The following is a 17478-nucleotide window of genomic DNA, read 5'->3' on the forward strand; positions in this document are numbered from 1 at the left end:
AAATTATATTCTCCAGTTCCAGGGATAAAATTCCTGACAAAACAAATTAATTGGATCCAAAATTTCCAGGTTGATCGAGGGCATAGCTAAACAATTGCACTTCTGATAGGCCCTATAATTCCTGGTAGGGGCAGATATTTGGCAGATGAATTGACTGGCCTAAGCTCAGTTCAGTTCACTCCCCAGCAGATGCTAGTTTATAAAAAAAAAGGCCAAGTCTTTTTGGAGTAACCCAGCAGATTAGGCAGTATCTCCAGAGGATGTGGATAGGTGATGTTTCTGGTCGGGAACTTTCTTCATGTTAAGTTCCAACCTGAAACATCACCTATCCATGTTCTCCGGAGATGCTGCCTGACCCACTGAGACATTCCAACAATAGAGACAATAGACAATAGACAATAAGTGCAGGAGTAGGCCATTTGGCCCTTCGATCCAGCACCGCCATTCAATGTGCGCTGATCACCCCCAATCAGTACCTCGTTCCTGCCTTCTCCCCATATCCCCTGACTCCGTTATTTTTACGAGCCCTATCTTTGTCTTTTACAGTTAAATCCTTGTCCTTACAATGATCACTGTATGCAAGTAACAGAGTGAGGAGAAGATTGTGTGAACACTGCAAATCCTGTTCCTTTGAAAATGTAGCAACTATTTAAAATGTACTGTTTGCCAAGATCCATTCATCAACGCAATTCTACTTGGTTCAAGGGAAGCTATGCAATTGTTGGTGGCCATATCTTGGATCCATAGCCAGTCTGCTACTTACGTTGTATTCAGAAAACTTTTATTATTTTTGGAATTGAACTATTTCAACACAATTAACAAACTAATCTGGGCTCCACAATGGGTTTCTGAGAATACTGGAGGAGGAGATAACATCAACAAATAATCTAAATTCTGCTCTTCCAGCCAGAACTACTTGTTACATTTAGATTTTCCAAGGCATTTGCCAGGGTTTTGTCTCCAGAAGTGGTGCCTCAATCGACTTTCCTTGTAGGCCAGGCTTACTTCACTGAGCCACAGGTGAGCATTTTATCACTTCAGTACTTTACAACACAGTCTTTGATAACATATTTGCCTTGGCATCCTAGTCTATAACATTTGAGTGTTTCCACCCAGATGACAGTGTGGGCCATTGAATGTTTCAGAATTATTAGAATTGCTAAGGGCTGTTAGATTTGTTGAATACTTCCTTGAGTTACTGGGTTCTTGAAATGTAGGGCCTCAGATTTATTACAACTAGAAACATTTTGATCAGTCAGCAGATGTCTTTTAGTAAACCTGGAGTCTGGTTCATGGTCAGCACAGATTTTAAGATTCACTGACTTCCTATAAAAACTATGATAATAAGGATAAAAACATTAAAAATAAATGTTGGGCTCTTTCAAACTCTCAATAACATGTTCCAGGAAAGAAGCATGCCTGTCACCTCATTTCCCATGTCATCCAAAGTTCTCCAGAAGTTGTTGTAGTCCATATAAGCAATCGGGTTCCACACAGGAGGGAATGGCCCATTAAATGGGTAAGATTTCCCCTGCAAAACAAGATAACGAAGGCTATTCACCTGAAAAAAATCCATATGCATCCACGGGCTTTGTGCCCATGGTTACTTGATGGAGCACTTGGCATATATCCATTTCTCAAAGATGAATGGTTAAATGTTAGTTTTGTACCCATTGCACACTCAATAGTCAGATGTCTTCTCTCGTTCTCACCTTCCACCCCCACCATGCCCAGTCCAAAGCAAGCGCTGTCTGCGGAGGGCGCTCAGCATCGCCAAGGACTGCTCTCACCCCAACCATGGACTGTTTACCCTCTTACCATCCGGGAGGCGCTACAGGTCTCTCCATTGCCGGACCAGCAGGTCCAGGAACAGCTTCTTCCCTGCGGCTGTCACTCTACTCAACAATGTACCTCGGTGACTGCCAAAGGTAAGGAAATCCAAGAGGGATATTTATTGTTTGTGGGTGATGGGAATACTTGATAGCATTGGAACACTTGTCAAATGAGCCTTCATATATATGTATTCCCTCAGTAAGAAACAATAGCTGAATCCAAAGGCAACAGGATACAGACCTGAATCAATCAAATATTTCAACAATGTTATCATCAGAAGTGTCTCCGCTTTTGGCGTGGCATTATCTACAGCATCTTATCGGTGGATGCAGTGAGCGGGAAGTCTCCGGCTCCTTGCCCAGCAATCTCAGATTCATAAGTTGCCTGGAAACAAGATACTCTAAGCAGACACCAAGGAAACAACACCGCTGGAGGGGGGGGGGGGGGGGGGGGGGGGGGGGGGGGGGGGGGGGGGGGGGGGGGGGGTGGGGGGGGGGGGGGGGGGGGGGGGGGGGGGGGGGGGGGGAGAGGGAGAGTCAGAGAGCGCTCTGTGTTTATTACTGTGATAACTTTGTCTCTAATTGTAATTGCTGTCCATGGTTTGTGTCAGAATCGTTCATCATGGAAAGTCTTTAAAGTTGATACTAAATACAAACAAGATTTAACTGATGCTACATTATCATGGTTGCTAGGCACATGGTGACAGAATCACACCATTGTAGATGTAGTCGATCGTGTTGTATAATTCAATGTCACACCACAAAGCCATTCAGAAAGATGGTTTGGTCAGTCAGTTATACGAAGACGAAGGCTTAGACAGATTGTTACATGACATGGTTTTTGTGGGGATCCGATAGCCAGTGGCAGAATATTGGGGACTGCCATTAAACTAATATCAACAACCAAGTAATTAAATAAAATTGAATAAACTAATCATAGCATTTGAAAAAGTGTCAATCCAAAACATATTTATATGTCATAAACTGTATATAGTGACAATGCTATTCTTAACAAAACTCAAAGTTTGCATACACAGTCAGTATTATTCCCAGTCAGAATGAAAGTTATAAACAATTCCCTTGTCAATCACACATTGTGTAATTATGCAATTAAATCAAGCTTTATAACTCAATTAAGAGTTACTCTCTCATAACAGGGAATAAAAAATAAGATTTCAGTGTCTGTGGGCTCTTTGGGACTGCTGCTTGATAAGGCACATTACAATAAACTTAAGTATCTAATATTAAAAACACTCAACTCTTAACTAATCCCAATGGCTGGATTTCCTGTCTTTTTTTTTTGACTGTCTCTCGTTTTCTCATCGTACCACACATCAGTAAACTCAAACAGATAAATTAAAAATGACAGCCTCACTTCAGGGCCTTTCATTTTTATTCTGTATCCATAACAACAGAAGCAAAATACAAGCACAAAAGAGCAATTTGTCTCTGGGAAACAGTGATAGAGGCACATTTCCATGTATATCAAAGGAGAAACAACTAGACTTTTTATCTCCAGTTATAATGAAAGGATGCGCATAATATAATGCATGAAAATTTCCATGTGGAGCTTTGTGATAATTGCTATCACTTTAACAATCATGAGTCACTTTACTTCTTTTGATGTAGGTAACCAGGTGCATCTGTCACTAACAAATAATAATTTTGTTTTATTTTTAGCAAAGTTTAAATGCTTAAAGTGTCGTCGACTTGTTGAATCATCACCAAACCCAGCACAAAGAAAGTGGTAAGAGATGGCAGGTATGATTTGAATATCAATCCTTTTTTCTTCCTTTGACAATTCATCAATTACCACATGAATTATTGCTTCAACATCACAAGATAGAGAAATAAGTGGGAAAAATGTACTCCCTCTAAAACTGGATATTTGTCATCAGATTTGCAGTTTAGAAATGTCTGCATTGTGCAGATATAAAACAACATTGACAGGTACTTTTACTAAGAAAAGTATATTCTCAAAGCACCTTTAAAAAAAATTGCATCTGTATTTGATCTTTTTTCCTAATAACGTGCTGATGAAGAAAAAATATTCTAGGCTATGAATATTTATATTAATTTTAATAAAGCCATTGAGATTTCTCAAAATGAAGATCATTTTCAACATTCCATTTCCATGTGAGCCTTGATACAACTGGCCTCAAATGTGGAACTAAACAGCAATATTAGGCAGATTTGAATTACAAGGAATCAGACTAAAATATTTCATTAAATTTGATATAATGAACCCTCTGTTAGCCATCAATTTAAACTTCCATTGGAAAAGTAAATGAAGAACATTTACAAGATTCCTCTGGCATTTTTATTGGTCTTCCCCTGCAATAATAACAGGACATTTTAACATCCTTCTATGGAAATTCAAGCCTAATATATATTTTTATATTTAATGAGGTATTATAAAGACTGACAGCCAAAGCGTAATGGTAGTTATTTGATAATTGAATACCAGTCAGTCCAAATGAAGTAACATTTGAATGCAGTTTTGAATCTTTTTTGAAAGTCTCAAGATTGTTGCCATGTGACACACAGGCAGGGAATGTAATTTTATTTCAAAAGAAAGTGATTCATGCGAGGCAGTTTGATATTCCATTTTGAAGAAGATACAAGGAAGGTCCGGCCATGTCTGTCATCTGCTCAATTGATCATCCACAAAACGACAAATATCAGCAACAATGAGCGCTTCATTCTCTAGAATTACATCCTTTAACTCCAATATTATTAGAAAATGAAAGAATATTTTACCTTTACAAAGTGAATCAGTTTCTCTTTCTCATTTACTTTGTAAGTCTCTATTTCCAGCTCCTTGGCCAAACGCAAAATCCGGTTTTGTGTCGGTCCAATATATGCTCCCCCTAAGTCAACGTACTGGAACTCTGGACCCTACAAGGAATAATTGCATCAATGAATAACCATTTTCTTTTTAATTTCTTGCCTGTTCCTTTAACAGCGATGACTTCTGCTGGTTCACAGTTCTCTTGGTGGTGGTATCCTTAATGCTTCCTGAAATACTATTTATGATGGGCACATCTTGGCAATCATTGTGGATGTGCTATTCAACAGTGTGTGAAAGGCAAGGCAAATTCTTGTATTATAGGGTGATTTCACTAAAGGTCACTGGAGCGTAGATCCGCACCCACGTGACCAAAATTCTCAAGTGGAGGACACTCGAGGGTTCGGTACATGTTAGTGGATGGGAAAAAACGCATTTTCCCACCCGTTAATAACATAGAAAACGGCGAGGTTGTGAGCTGCAAATTACTGTGCCAGTCGGGGTGACCGTGAGGCACAGCTACCTAGATTTACAGGGAAAAAAAAAGATAGCAAGTAAGGTAAATTCAAGAGGGAACTGAAGGTGCCAAACCGGCGGAAATGAACAGCCGGCATTTGCCGTGGATATTTACAGGTCCAAAATATCGGGAATTATCGCGTTTGCTCGCTGAATTTATCAAAAGTAAGTTAATAATGCCTTACTTTTGATGAAATTCAGCGAGCAAACGCGATAATTCCCGATATTTTGGACCTGTAAATATCCACGGCAAATGTCGGCTGTTCATTTCCGCCGGATTGGCACCTTCAGTTCCGTCTTGAATTTACCTTACTTGCTATCTTTTTTTTCCCTGTAAATCTAGGTAGCTGTGCCTCACGGTCACCCCGACTGGCACAGTAAATTGCAGCTCACAACCTCGCCGTTTTCTATGTTTTTAACGGGTGGGAAAATGCGTTTTTTCCCATCCACTAACATGTACCGAACCCTCGAGTGTCCTCCACTTGAGAATTTTGGTCACGTAGGTGCGGATCTACGCTCCAGTGACCTTTAGTGAAATCGCCCTATACAACATAGAACAGTACAGCATAGGAATGGCCCTTCAGCCCACAACGTTAGTGCCGAATAGGATGCCAAGTTGAACTGACATCATCTGCCTGTAGATAATCCAAATCCCTCTATTCCTTGCACTTCCAAGCGCCTGTCTGAAATCCTCCCAAATGCCACTATCGTATCTGCTGCTCCCACCACCACCATTGGCAATGTGTTCCAAGCCCTCACTACTCTGTGTAAATGAAATTCATGCATGCACATTAACCAGCAGGAATCACTTAACAGGAATTGGCAACAGTGATTATTTTTCAATATAACATTTAATATTTTTCATGCATATTTTTAATACAAAAGCCAAATCTGCCAATAGCATCTTGTTATAAATTTCCTGATATAAAGACCCATTCTTGATATACTTTTTTCAGTACAAAGAAAACAAACTTTACATTGGAGAAAAAACAATTGTCCTTAGCATGCAAGATAAAAGGAAAATAAGGAATTTGAGCAGAAAGGTTTGTTTTTGCCTGAATTGAAGGGCGGGGAAAGAGGAGGGATGACAATGGAGGACCAAGGAGGATTTTGGTTGCGCTGAGCATGGAAGAGATCAACCAGGGTAGGGGGTGGGAATGGGAAATTAGCTCCATAGCCGTGTGTTGGGAGAAGGGAAGTTTTCAGCAAGTGAACACTTCATTTTCACAGGTGGATTCTACTGCTTTGTGGGGGGAGCCAAATAACACGTTGCAATGATATACTTGTGATAGGTTTGCAGTCAGCAAATATTATAGATAGACACACGCTGGGTGCTGAAATAATTCCTTGTGCATTATTATAACATTAAACTCAAGTGTACAAAGTATAGCAGTACTTCAAGAATCACAGATCAGATTATTAATCCCATTTGATCAGAACATAGTTTTTTTCTATGAGGTGTGGTTAAAAACAAAAACTCCTTTACTTTCAGACTGACCAATGAGCAGGGAGACAAGCTGCAGTATACTTCAAAAGGTGCAAGTGAGTTAATTCACAGGTATAGGGGTGGCATAGTGGCACAGATGGTAGAGCTGCTGCCTCAACGCTAAAGATCCAGGCAAATTGTGCAAATGTGGAGGTTTGCACATTCTCCTTGTGATCGTGTGGGTTTCCTGCAGGTGCTCTGGTTTCCTCCCACATCCCAAAGATGTGCAGATTTGTCATTTTAATTGGCTGCTGTGTATTGCCCCTAGTGTGCAGGCAGCCAATGCAAAAGTGGGATAATGTAGAAGTAACGTGAATGGGTGATCAACGGTTGGCATGGTCTTGGTGGGCAAAAGACCCGTTTCCATGCTGCATCTTCCAGTCAATCAATAGCAAGTATCAGGGCATTCACTTCCCTCTTCTGCCAGTGTGCAATAATGGCAGTGTTTTCAGCCCTCTTTGTGGACTAGTAATCACAAGTACTCCTCATGGATTTCACCTGCAGACCAAATATCCTTCTCATGCTCCACAGAAACAGGCTAGGACACCATGGAATACATTCTGCTGGTAATCCAAATCCCAAGCTTGCCGTTTCGGGAACCTATTCTTCCCCAGAATGTAGAGATCATGATTATTTTCATTTCTTACTCGAACTGTGTATGTCCTTCCACCAACACGATCCTGCGCTTCTAACACTAGCACTTTCAGGCCTTCCTCTATCAGCAGCTTGGCAGCTGACAGACCTGTAAAATACAAACAACAGTGATGGGCAGCAACCAGGAGGCTCTATATACCAAGAGAGACCTGGACTCAGGCCAGAAAATAAGGTTGCACAAAACAAATAATTTTAGCATTACAAATAATTCATTAGATTTTCAACTCTTCTGTCAATATTGAATCAGAGCAAAACAAATAAAATCTTAATCAAAGATGGCCAAGTTTAAATCAGGCACAGCATAGTTGTGCTTCTCCACAGTGAATCTAAGACACTTTGAATGAGAACTTGTGGAAACCAACCAGGATATCTGATCAATGTTCACAATTTATTGAATGAAATCAGTTTCCAACAGTTTTGAATGTGGTCTGAAAATGATGCCACAATTTACATTTAGTCTTTGTAGATTGGTTATTGCATGTGAACCAATCATGGTAGAGTAGCATCATTAACCCCACCTTACTGTATGCTTTATATTAACACCCACTTCCTACATTAGGTAGTCTTGGAAGCGGTAGTGATGAACTAACAACCTGCTGTACCGCTATACTATGTGTTACAATTAAAGATGACTTTAAACTCTAGACATGTGTAACATCAATCATTTACAGTCTTCTCAAGAAAAAATAGTGCATTGCTTCTTCCCTTTAGCCACTGATTCTTCCATCATTTACTCCCTTGGTTTAAATATATATGGTGATATTTTTCTATTTCAAAACACAGTTCCAGAAATTATGAGATAAACCTGTCGGCACTGCAGGAAGCTTCTACTTCCATTACAAGTTAAACAAAGTTTAATGGTCTTTTGCAGATATTAATCAATATAAACTCATTGGTCTGCTTTCAGAGTCATGCTTGCCTCCCACTCATTTCCTACACGCTGTCAGCGTAATAAAGGTTTCTGAAATGATTTATTCAGCCAATTAAGCTGCAAATCAATCCATGTTAAAGTACAGCAGCAAAGCAGGAAATTACACATCTCACCGTGAAGGTGGTAAACAACCAAACGCGAATGATTTCAGAACACCAGCTGTTATTACGCAGCTCGTATGCTATAAAAACTCTAATTTAAGGACACAATATCCTGTTGATGATACTAGGCTTGAAATGAAAACAGTAAAAACGCAAGCCTTATGATTTATTCCTGTTCTGTCTAAAATTCGAGCTGATGGCATACGAGGAGAAATTAACAATATTAAAATATTCAGCACACAATTTCTATGCAGATTAAGTTATATCTGTGTTCGATTCTAAAGGGTTACTGCTGTGCTGCAGATTTGCAAGCTATTCTCAGATATTGCAACATAGTCTTCTGTTTGTCCATACTGTCACATTTATGGCAAAAAAAAAAACAATCCAACAAAATATCTATATACAAAATTGCTGGAGAAACTCAGCAGGTGCAACAGCATCTATGGAGCGAAGAAAATAGGCGACGTTTTGGGCCGAAACCCTTCTTCAGACTGAAGAAGGGTTTCGGCCCGAAACGTCGCCTATTTTCTTCGCTCCATAGATGCTGCTGCACCCGCTGACTTTCTCCAGCAATTTTGTGTACCTTTGATCTTTCAGCATCTGCAGTTCCTTCTTGAACAAAATATCTATATATACTGAATGATAATCTTGAGGTGACCATTATCTGCCAATCCCCTGTATTAGCCCACAACTCCAAGCTACCATCAGCTATTGTCAATAACTGGTACATATATAGTACTTTGCAAAACATGGAAGGAGATATTAAAGATGATCAACCATTTCCTAATGAAACAGATTATTAAACAGCTTTTAAAAAGGAAAGTGATGTTTCAGAAATTAAGGCTCTGGAGCGACACCTTGTGATGGCTCAGTTATTATCGAACCCTCGTGATTGGCTGGAGAAGTCACATGAGCGCCGGAGTTATTTGCGGGCTTTTTCTGTAATGGTTCATTGTAGCGCCACGCTAGTAGAACAAACATCGTTGTTATTTGGCCACAGGTGTGGTTTTCCCAGGCACAGGGTGGTGCATCATATCCCCACTATGGGACCGCCAGTGCATGCTCGGGCGCGCTGGCTCCGGCCTGACAAGCTGCGCATCGCCAGAGAGGAGTACCAGATGATGGAGGACATGGGGATCGTGTGGCAATTGGATTGCTAGGTTTGGGATTCCGGCAGACATTTCTACCGACCGGGGGGCACAGTTCACGTCCTCGTTGTGGGCTTCGCTGGCAAAATTATACGGGGCACAATTGCACCACACCACCGCCTATCACCCCCAGGAAAACGGGCTCATGGAGCAGTTCCACCGCCACCTCAAAGCGGCACTGAAGGCACTGCTCATGGGTCCGGACTGGGTCGGCCATTTGCATTGGGTGTTATTAGGTATCCGCACGGCCCCCAAAGCGGACTTAGATGCGTCGTCTGCCGAGTTAGTGTACGGCTCAGCTTTGCGGGTGCCCGGGGATTTTCTCCCTTCGGTTCGAGGGCAGCTGGAATCTGCCTCGGCGATGTTGGCGAGTCTCTGGGAGCGAGTGAGCTGCCTGGCTCCCGTGCCTACCTTGCGTCATGGGACAACCCCGGTCCACATGCCGCCGGTCCTTAAGAACTGCTCATTTGTTTTTGTTCACAGGGAGTCGAACAGGTCCCCGCTGCAGCGTGTCTACGAAGGTCCATTCCTGGTGTCGTGACCTTGACCTTGGACGTTGGGGGGCGAGTGGAGGTTGTCTCCGTCACCCGGCTCAAGCCAGCTCTCCTGGACGTTGACAGCCCGTTGGTGGTGGCACAGCCTCGATATAGGAGCCGTCCGCTGGCCGATCCGGCGGCACCTGTTGTGCCCATTTCCCCCGCACCGGTTACTTCTGTTACTCCCACCCTGTTACGGTCCCCTGGCTTTGTTCCGCAAGCCCCCCCTGTAACACCCGCCCCGTCTCCTGTTACCACTTGTTCCGGTTGCCGTTTCCGTACCTCAGGTTCTGGGGGGGGGGGGGGGGGGGTCCCTGTAGCGACATCTTGTGGTCACTCTGTTATTATCAAACCCTCGTGATTGGCTGGAGAACGCCGGTGTTTATTCGTGGGCTTTTTCTGTAACGGTTCTTCTAGCGCCACGCGAGTAGAATAAACATCATTGGTATTTGGATATCTTTCACGACTCGGGTGATTTCTTTATTTTCATTCCAAAGTAAAGAATTTTTGCTCACCCAAAACGTCTCGACTCGCCAAAGCTCCACCAATTTGTCAAAGAAGTTATGTTGTCATTTTGTGGATTAAAGTTTTCCGTATTTAATGTCCTTGTCCATGTAAACTCATCAAAACCACAAATACTATCCTCCAATTCAGGGTAAAACTTCAGACCATTTCAAACTCGCCATCTTGGTGATAGCAGTTACACAAATATCTGGCTGGTTCCTTCGAAGAGTAGCTGTGCGCACACATCCTTTCTTTTCAACCCCATCCCACAATTATCCCATTCCTCCCCCCACCCCCCCCTCCATCTCCATCCCCACTGGGTGTTCTCCTGGCATTGTTCCCTTTTGCCCAAAGTCCCTTATTTAATTCCACACCACCTTCCTTTCCGACTAGGTTTCATCATTTGCAACCCTTAGTTGCCTCTACCATCTCCTCACACCCTCTGTTACTATTCCTTCTCTTCTCTACCAACTCCATCTGCCAAACAACCACCCCTCATCTGGATCCACCGATTGCTTGCCTCCACCTCACCTCTTCATACTGACTACATCATCTCTATTCAGTCCCAATGAAGAGTCACAACCCAAAATGCTGACAGTGTTAATCCTGGGTGCATTTTTGGAAATCTCTACCCTCTCCAAGGCTTGTACTTCATTCATATATTGTGTTGCCCAACAGTGGGCACAACATTGCAGTAATTCAGAAGAATTCAACATAATTTTAATGTTTATAAATTGTCTTTTTAACAATTTTATCAACAACAAGACAGGCCTCTACTGCTGCAGAAGGCAGTGGAGGCCGATTCTCTGGATGCTTTCAAGAGAGAGTTGGATAGAGCTCTTAAAGATAGCGGAGTCAAGGGATATGGGAGAAGGCAGGAACGGGGTACTAATTGTGGATGATCAGCCATGATCACAGTTGATGGTAGTGCTGGCTTGAAAAACCGAATGGCCTACTACTACACCTATTGTCTAAGACTGACCTGAGCATACATTGCATATGTAACATCAACATAGCAAGAATAACGAGGCATTTATTTGCTATCTAATACGGCAACTGTGCAGCTTCACCAATATCTATTGCCGATACGTGCTCTCTATCAAGTAATATCCACCCATGACATCGTTTGAACGGGTACTAACGTTCGAGGGAATCACAAATAAATTCTGCAATCTCAACTCTAACGACAGAATACTTTCAAAATATTAACCTGGTAAACCCTCCTGGAAAACAAATGATTTGATTATGATCCACACTGTTACAAATGGATTTGTTTGTGATGGACAAATCTGTCATTGGAGATAGAAGTATTGGAGAGATAGACCATCAGTGCAAGTCTCCCAAGTTAATTGGTCGATTTGCACAGGTTTGCCATCTGCATCACAAAAATGGCATCTTGCCTGATTGCTGCAGGATTTTCACATCCTCAAAACTGTTACTTTTTGCAATGAGTTTATACTTAATGGCTTTGGGACTGCATAGTGTTAATAATTACAACCCCAATGTCATTGAATCTTTTTGGACAAGAAACAAAAAGTTAACAATTTAAACACTGTATTCTCTTTCCAACAAGGTGCAAACTCAAATATATATTATGTTATACTTTTTGTCTTTTTCCCACCATTCCCTCACTTTGTAAATTCAGTTTCTAAATTTAGTTAAATCACAAACTTTTTCCTTTCTCGATCTCTGATAGTTGCTGGTTTAAAAAAAACCTTATTCGCCTACATCATCCTAAAAGCCAAGAGGCTCTACAACACGTGCACTGCAATAGTCATTAATGCCTCTAATAAATTACAAAAATAATTGATTTTAAAATAATTTCAAACAGGAGACTGCATCTCTGTTACACACCGTTGGATGCCTTGCTGTGGCAAGGTTTTGTCCGTGATATTTTACATTTGTTCACTTCCAGACTAAAAAAAAGCGAGTAGACGAATGAGATTGGATCAAAGAAGAAATTAGCCTGAAGCACTGCACACTCATCGATAATGCTCATTGTTAATGGTTTTACGACTACCAAGGTAACTATAACTTAAAAGGCTAAACCCATCATAACATATACTAAGTTCAGGGATACAGCGTCTAAATATCATTTTCGGCCCACCGAGTCCACGGTAATAAGATTTTGTTTTAAATCACAGCGTGCTTTTAAGAGGATAGCAGTCGTGAAACGCCTAGAGACTTCGTCTTAAATAAAAATCTACCTGAATGTCACAGAAAACAATTGGTTTTGTTTCGACATTTTGGATAAATTAGAAACAAAATAAGGGCGGCACGGTGTTAGACACAGAGTTGCTGCCTGAAAGCGCTTCCAACCCGGGTTCGATCGCGGCTACAGGTGTTGTCTGTACGATGTTTGTACGTTTCTCTGCGGGGTCCTTGACCTACCGGGATCTCAGGTTTCTCCCCACACTCCAAAGACGTGTAGGTTTGTGGGTTAGTTGGCATGGTAAAATCGTCCCTAGTGTGTGTAGGATAGTGTTCATGTTAATGTCACGGACAATATCTTGCCACAGTCAACAAGGCACCTCACGGTCGGTGTGCGAGGTCGCTGGCCGGCACCGTCTGGGTGGGCCGAATGGCCTGTTTCCGCGCTGTATATCTAACCTAAAGAATATTCGTTTTAATAATATTTTCGATCTTAGCCAATTTAGGTCAAATACAAGGCGACAGCGATTGAAACGGTTTATTCCTGATTTAATGCACGAATCCGAAAAAAAAGCAAAGAGACTCACTCACCAGACAAGCCCCCACCAATGATAATCACGTCTTGTTTTCCAGTGGACATTTTCTCAATTTTCTTTTAAACCCCCCTCGCTACCTTTTGATTCTTTGCTGTAGTTTATGAGCAATTTCTTTGCAGTTAGTTTGTCTACAGCAAGGAGGAGGAGTGGGATGAGAGCTGGCGACGGATAGGTGGTTACAGGTGAAGAGTTGATTGGTAGACAACGGAAGGGTGGAGAGAGCAGCAAAAGGTATTGACAAGATTGTCAAGGGCTGGGCATTTAATGTTTCAAGTTAAGAAATAAAGCTGAGAATCTAATGCAGTTATAGACTGATAATACGTTTAAAAACAGAGGAACAGCCCACACATAAAACACATACTATTATGTGTGTAGGTTTCATTAAAGGAATATATGTGGGTCCACGTTGACATAAATAAGCTGCTTAGACTACATTTCCTCCCATCCTGTCTCTTTGAAGGAAGCCATTCTGCTCCTTCATTTTCTTTGTCTCCATCACATCCATTCTCAAAATGAGGCTTTTACCCCCAGGACATTTGAAATGTCCTTTTTTCAGGAAATTTGTCCCCCTCCCACTCACAGCTCACCCCTCCCAACCCACTGTTGATGAAACAACCACCAACATCACTCTCACATTACCTCTCCACAGACAGAACCAGGGTAGAGTTCCTTTAGATCTTACCTTTCACCTCACCAGTCTCTTCATCCATCATATAATTTTACGACATTGCCGCCAAATTGGACCACGGATGACATCTTCCGTTTTCCACAGGGACTATACTTCCATGACGATTTGGTTTACTTATCCCTCCCCACCACATGCTTACCCACACCAATACATTGCTCTGGAACCAAAGGAAGTGTAGCACATTTCCTCACATCTGCTCCCTCATCAGCCAGGATGATCAGCCAAGATCATATTGCATGGTGGTGCTGGCTCAAAGGGCCAAATGGCCTACTCCTGCACCTATTTTCTATGTTTCTATCTCCACCCAGGGATCTAAACCACCCTTCCAGGTAAGACAGTAACTGTACCTCATCCAACCTCACCTATAGCACTCAGTGTACTCAGTGCAGCCTCCTCTACATTGGCAAGATCAAACTCAAGTAGGCAACTGCTTCGCCAAGTATCTGTATTTTGTCCACTCCAGCCATCCAGGTTTTCCAGATTCCAACCATTTTTATTCCACTTTACATTTCTACAGCAACCTGTCTGTCTACAATCCAACAGCATGAATAATTAATTCTATAATTTCAGATAAAGCACATCATCCCTTTCTCCCATCTTCCCTAGTCCTCCATCCATCCATCCATCCATCCACCCTCCCTCCCTCCTTTCCACCTTAACCCTTCATCTCCCTATCAGTTTTTATTTATATCTTTCCCTGCCTCCCACGGGATTCCCTTCCATTACTCACCCCCCCTCTTCTCTTTATATTGTTTCCATCTGCCATCATACCTCATTCAATTTGTTTTCACCTGCCTATCCTTATCACATCTTTCCAGAATCTGCAGACATTTGTTCTCCACTTAACACCTTCTGGTCTCTGCTGCAGTGTTCTGGTCTCTGCTGCAGTGTTCACCCTTACCATTCCCCACCGCCATTATCAACTAACTTCACTTGTATCTACCAATTGCTTGCCCGCTCGTACATACGGTTCCCTTCCCTGACCTCTTTATACTGGCTAATTCCCCTCTACTCTAGGTGATGCGCCATGACCAGAAATTTCAACTATCCAATTTCCTCCTCAGATGTAGCCTGACCTGCTGAGTTTCTCCAGCTGGTCTTTTTTTTTTGCTTCAGATTCCATGCATTTTCTGTGTGCCTATTTTGAGATAATTGTTTCTGTGTCATTGCTATCTAAATCACCAGGGTGGAAAATATTGCCTATTCGTCACTGATCATTTTGCACAGATAACACACATTTTGCACAAGAATAAAGGGGAAGTCATTTAAGACTGAGGTGAGAAAAAACTTTTTCACCCAGAGAGTTGTGAATTTATGGAATTCCCTGCCACAGAGGGCAATGGAGGCCAAGTCACTGGATGGATTTAAGAGAGCGTTAAATAGAGCTCCAGGGGCTAGTGGAGTCAAGGGATAAGGGGAGAAGGCAGGCATGGGTTATTGATAGGGGATGATCAGCCATGATCACAATGAATGGCGGTGCTGGCTCAAAGGGCCGAATGGCCTCCTCCTCCACCTATTTTCTATGTTTCTATGTAATCTCAAAGGCTTGTTGCATCGCACAGACTAACTTTTGTCAGTAGTGTTTCTGAAATCATTTAGAGATAAATTGTATTTTGGATTAGTTGGGAGGTACACAGAATGCACTCTGGATGGGGATCTTCAATATCCATCATCAACGGTGATTTGGTAGCAGCACCACAGAATGAGTAAGCCGAGGCCTGGAGATCCAAAACCAGGTGATCTCTGGTCGTTATCCAAATATAGTGCAGTGTAGGGGGCGCTGCTCTGGCAGCAGCCATGTCAGCAGCGTGTCAGTTTTTTCAACTTTTTTTATTTTTTAGTATGTTTTAAAGTATGTATTTAATGTTCCTTCGTATGTTTTGTGTGGGGGGTGGTGTGGGGGGGAAACCGCTTCGGTCGCCTCCTCCATGGAGAGGTGGGTTTTTTCAGGTCGCCTCCCCCGTGGCCTAACATCAAGGATCGGTGCGGCCTTTCCCGGAGACACGCCCGGGGCTTCAGCGGCGGGCGCAGCGTGGACTCTCGTTGTGGAGCGGGTGAGCCCTCGCTGGGGGCTCGCTGGAGGGGAGCGCTCCGTTTCGCTGGCCCAGGGCTGCCGGCAGCCTGAAGCCGCTGTCTGCAGAGTTCCAGCTGGCGCAGCGTCTACAGCCCTCGTGGGGGACCCGGGGGAAGAAGAAGCCATCACTGCCGGCCCGCGGCCAACTTATACCGCGGGTCCGGCATGGACTCACCATCACCGTTGGAGGGGAGCTTCGACCGCCAGCCTTGCAGTCTACGGTGCTTCTGGCTGCGGCGGAGTCTTTAAATCTCGACCGACCGGCCTACACCATCTTAAAGCCGTGGTCTCCAGTGAGGAAAAGCAGATCCTGGACTGACTCTGGACTCTGGTCCTGTCCACGGGGGGGGGGAATGGAGGACTGGCCAAATTTTGTGCCTGCCACCACAGTGATGAATGCTGTGGTGGATGTTTGTGTTACAGTTTTATTGTGGTTGTGTGTTCTTTATTATTGTACTGCTGCTGACAACCCAAATTTCCACCGACCCTGGTTGTGTGGCAATAAATTATATTATATCTAATCTAATCATAGGTGCAACAATGGCCTCTACTCGACAATATGGAAAATTCCCCATTATGTCCTGTTCACAAAAAGCGACAAATCCAATCCAGCTAATGACCATCCAATTAATCTGCTCTCAATCATCAGCAAAGTGATGGACGTCTTTGTTAACAAAGGTACCAATGGCACTTACTCATCAATAACCTTATCATCAATGCCCAATTTTGGGTTTTAGCAGAACTACTAAGTTCATCACACCCTCGGCCCAAGCAAGACCAAAGGGCTAAATTCCAGAGTTGAGCCAAAATTGATTGTCCCTGACATCAACATTTGGCCAAGTGTGGCATCACAGAATGCTGGTAAATCTGAATCCAATGGACATTAAGGCTGTGACTCTCCAATTGTTTGTATAGAAAAAACATAATGCAAACACCATGGCTACAAGAGCAAGTCTGAGGTTGAGCATCCTGCAGATAATGACTCGCCTCCTAATACACCAAAGTCTTTCCACCATTTATTAGTTACAATTTGTGTGTGTAAAGTGTAATGAAAAAACTACTTTTTCAGATGAATTCAACTCAACAAGCCCAATTCCATTGAAGATTTAATACTTATGATGGTTGATGACATACCAATCAAGTAGGCATGATTAGTAACACATCAACCTATTTGTGTGCTGCAATGGCAAGTCAAATTTCACTACACCAATTGGTGTGTGATAATAAATGTCCTTTGTATCCTATGTATAATATTCAATCCCTCTAGCACAGATGTACAGAAGTGGCAGTGTACCATCTATAAAATGTAAGGAATCAATAACCACATGAGAATTGAACATTTCATGTAACTTGCAGTATATTCTATTTCATGATTTCTGTCTTAAATTAAGTGTGTAGCATAGAAAACAGGAATGTTTAAAAGTAATGCTTTCATATCATTCGGCAGGTTGGGCAACCGGGCACAACTGATGA

The 17478-nt window shown here is 42.5% G+C and overlaps 1 protein-coding gene across 1 annotated transcript in view; it reads right to left on the bottom strand.

Annotated features, from left to right (window-relative positions):
• Positions 1-13568, bottom strand: part of LOC129702194 (amine oxidase [flavin-containing]-like) — a 43252-nt gene extending 29684 nt beyond the window's left edge. Inside the window, exons 1-4 of the mRNA XM_055643834.1 lie at positions 13239-13568; positions 7270-7364; positions 4593-4730; positions 1427-1531 (exon numbers count right to left, since the gene is read on the bottom strand). Coding sequence (XP_055499809.1) covers positions 1427-1531; positions 4593-4730; positions 7270-7364; positions 13239-13287 — 387 coding nt within the window. The 5' untranslated portion in view covers positions 13288-13568. The remainder of the gene's footprint in view (positions 1-1426; positions 1532-4592; positions 4731-7269; positions 7365-13238) is intronic.
• Positions 13569-17478: the final 3910 nt, after the last annotated feature.

This window comes from Leucoraja erinacea, chromosome 12, assembly GCF_028641065.1.
Source record: "Leucoraja erinacea ecotype New England chromosome 12, Leri_hhj_1, whole genome shotgun sequence".
NCBI lineage: Eukaryota > Metazoa > Chordata > Chondrichthyes > Rajiformes > Rajidae > Leucoraja > Leucoraja erinaceus.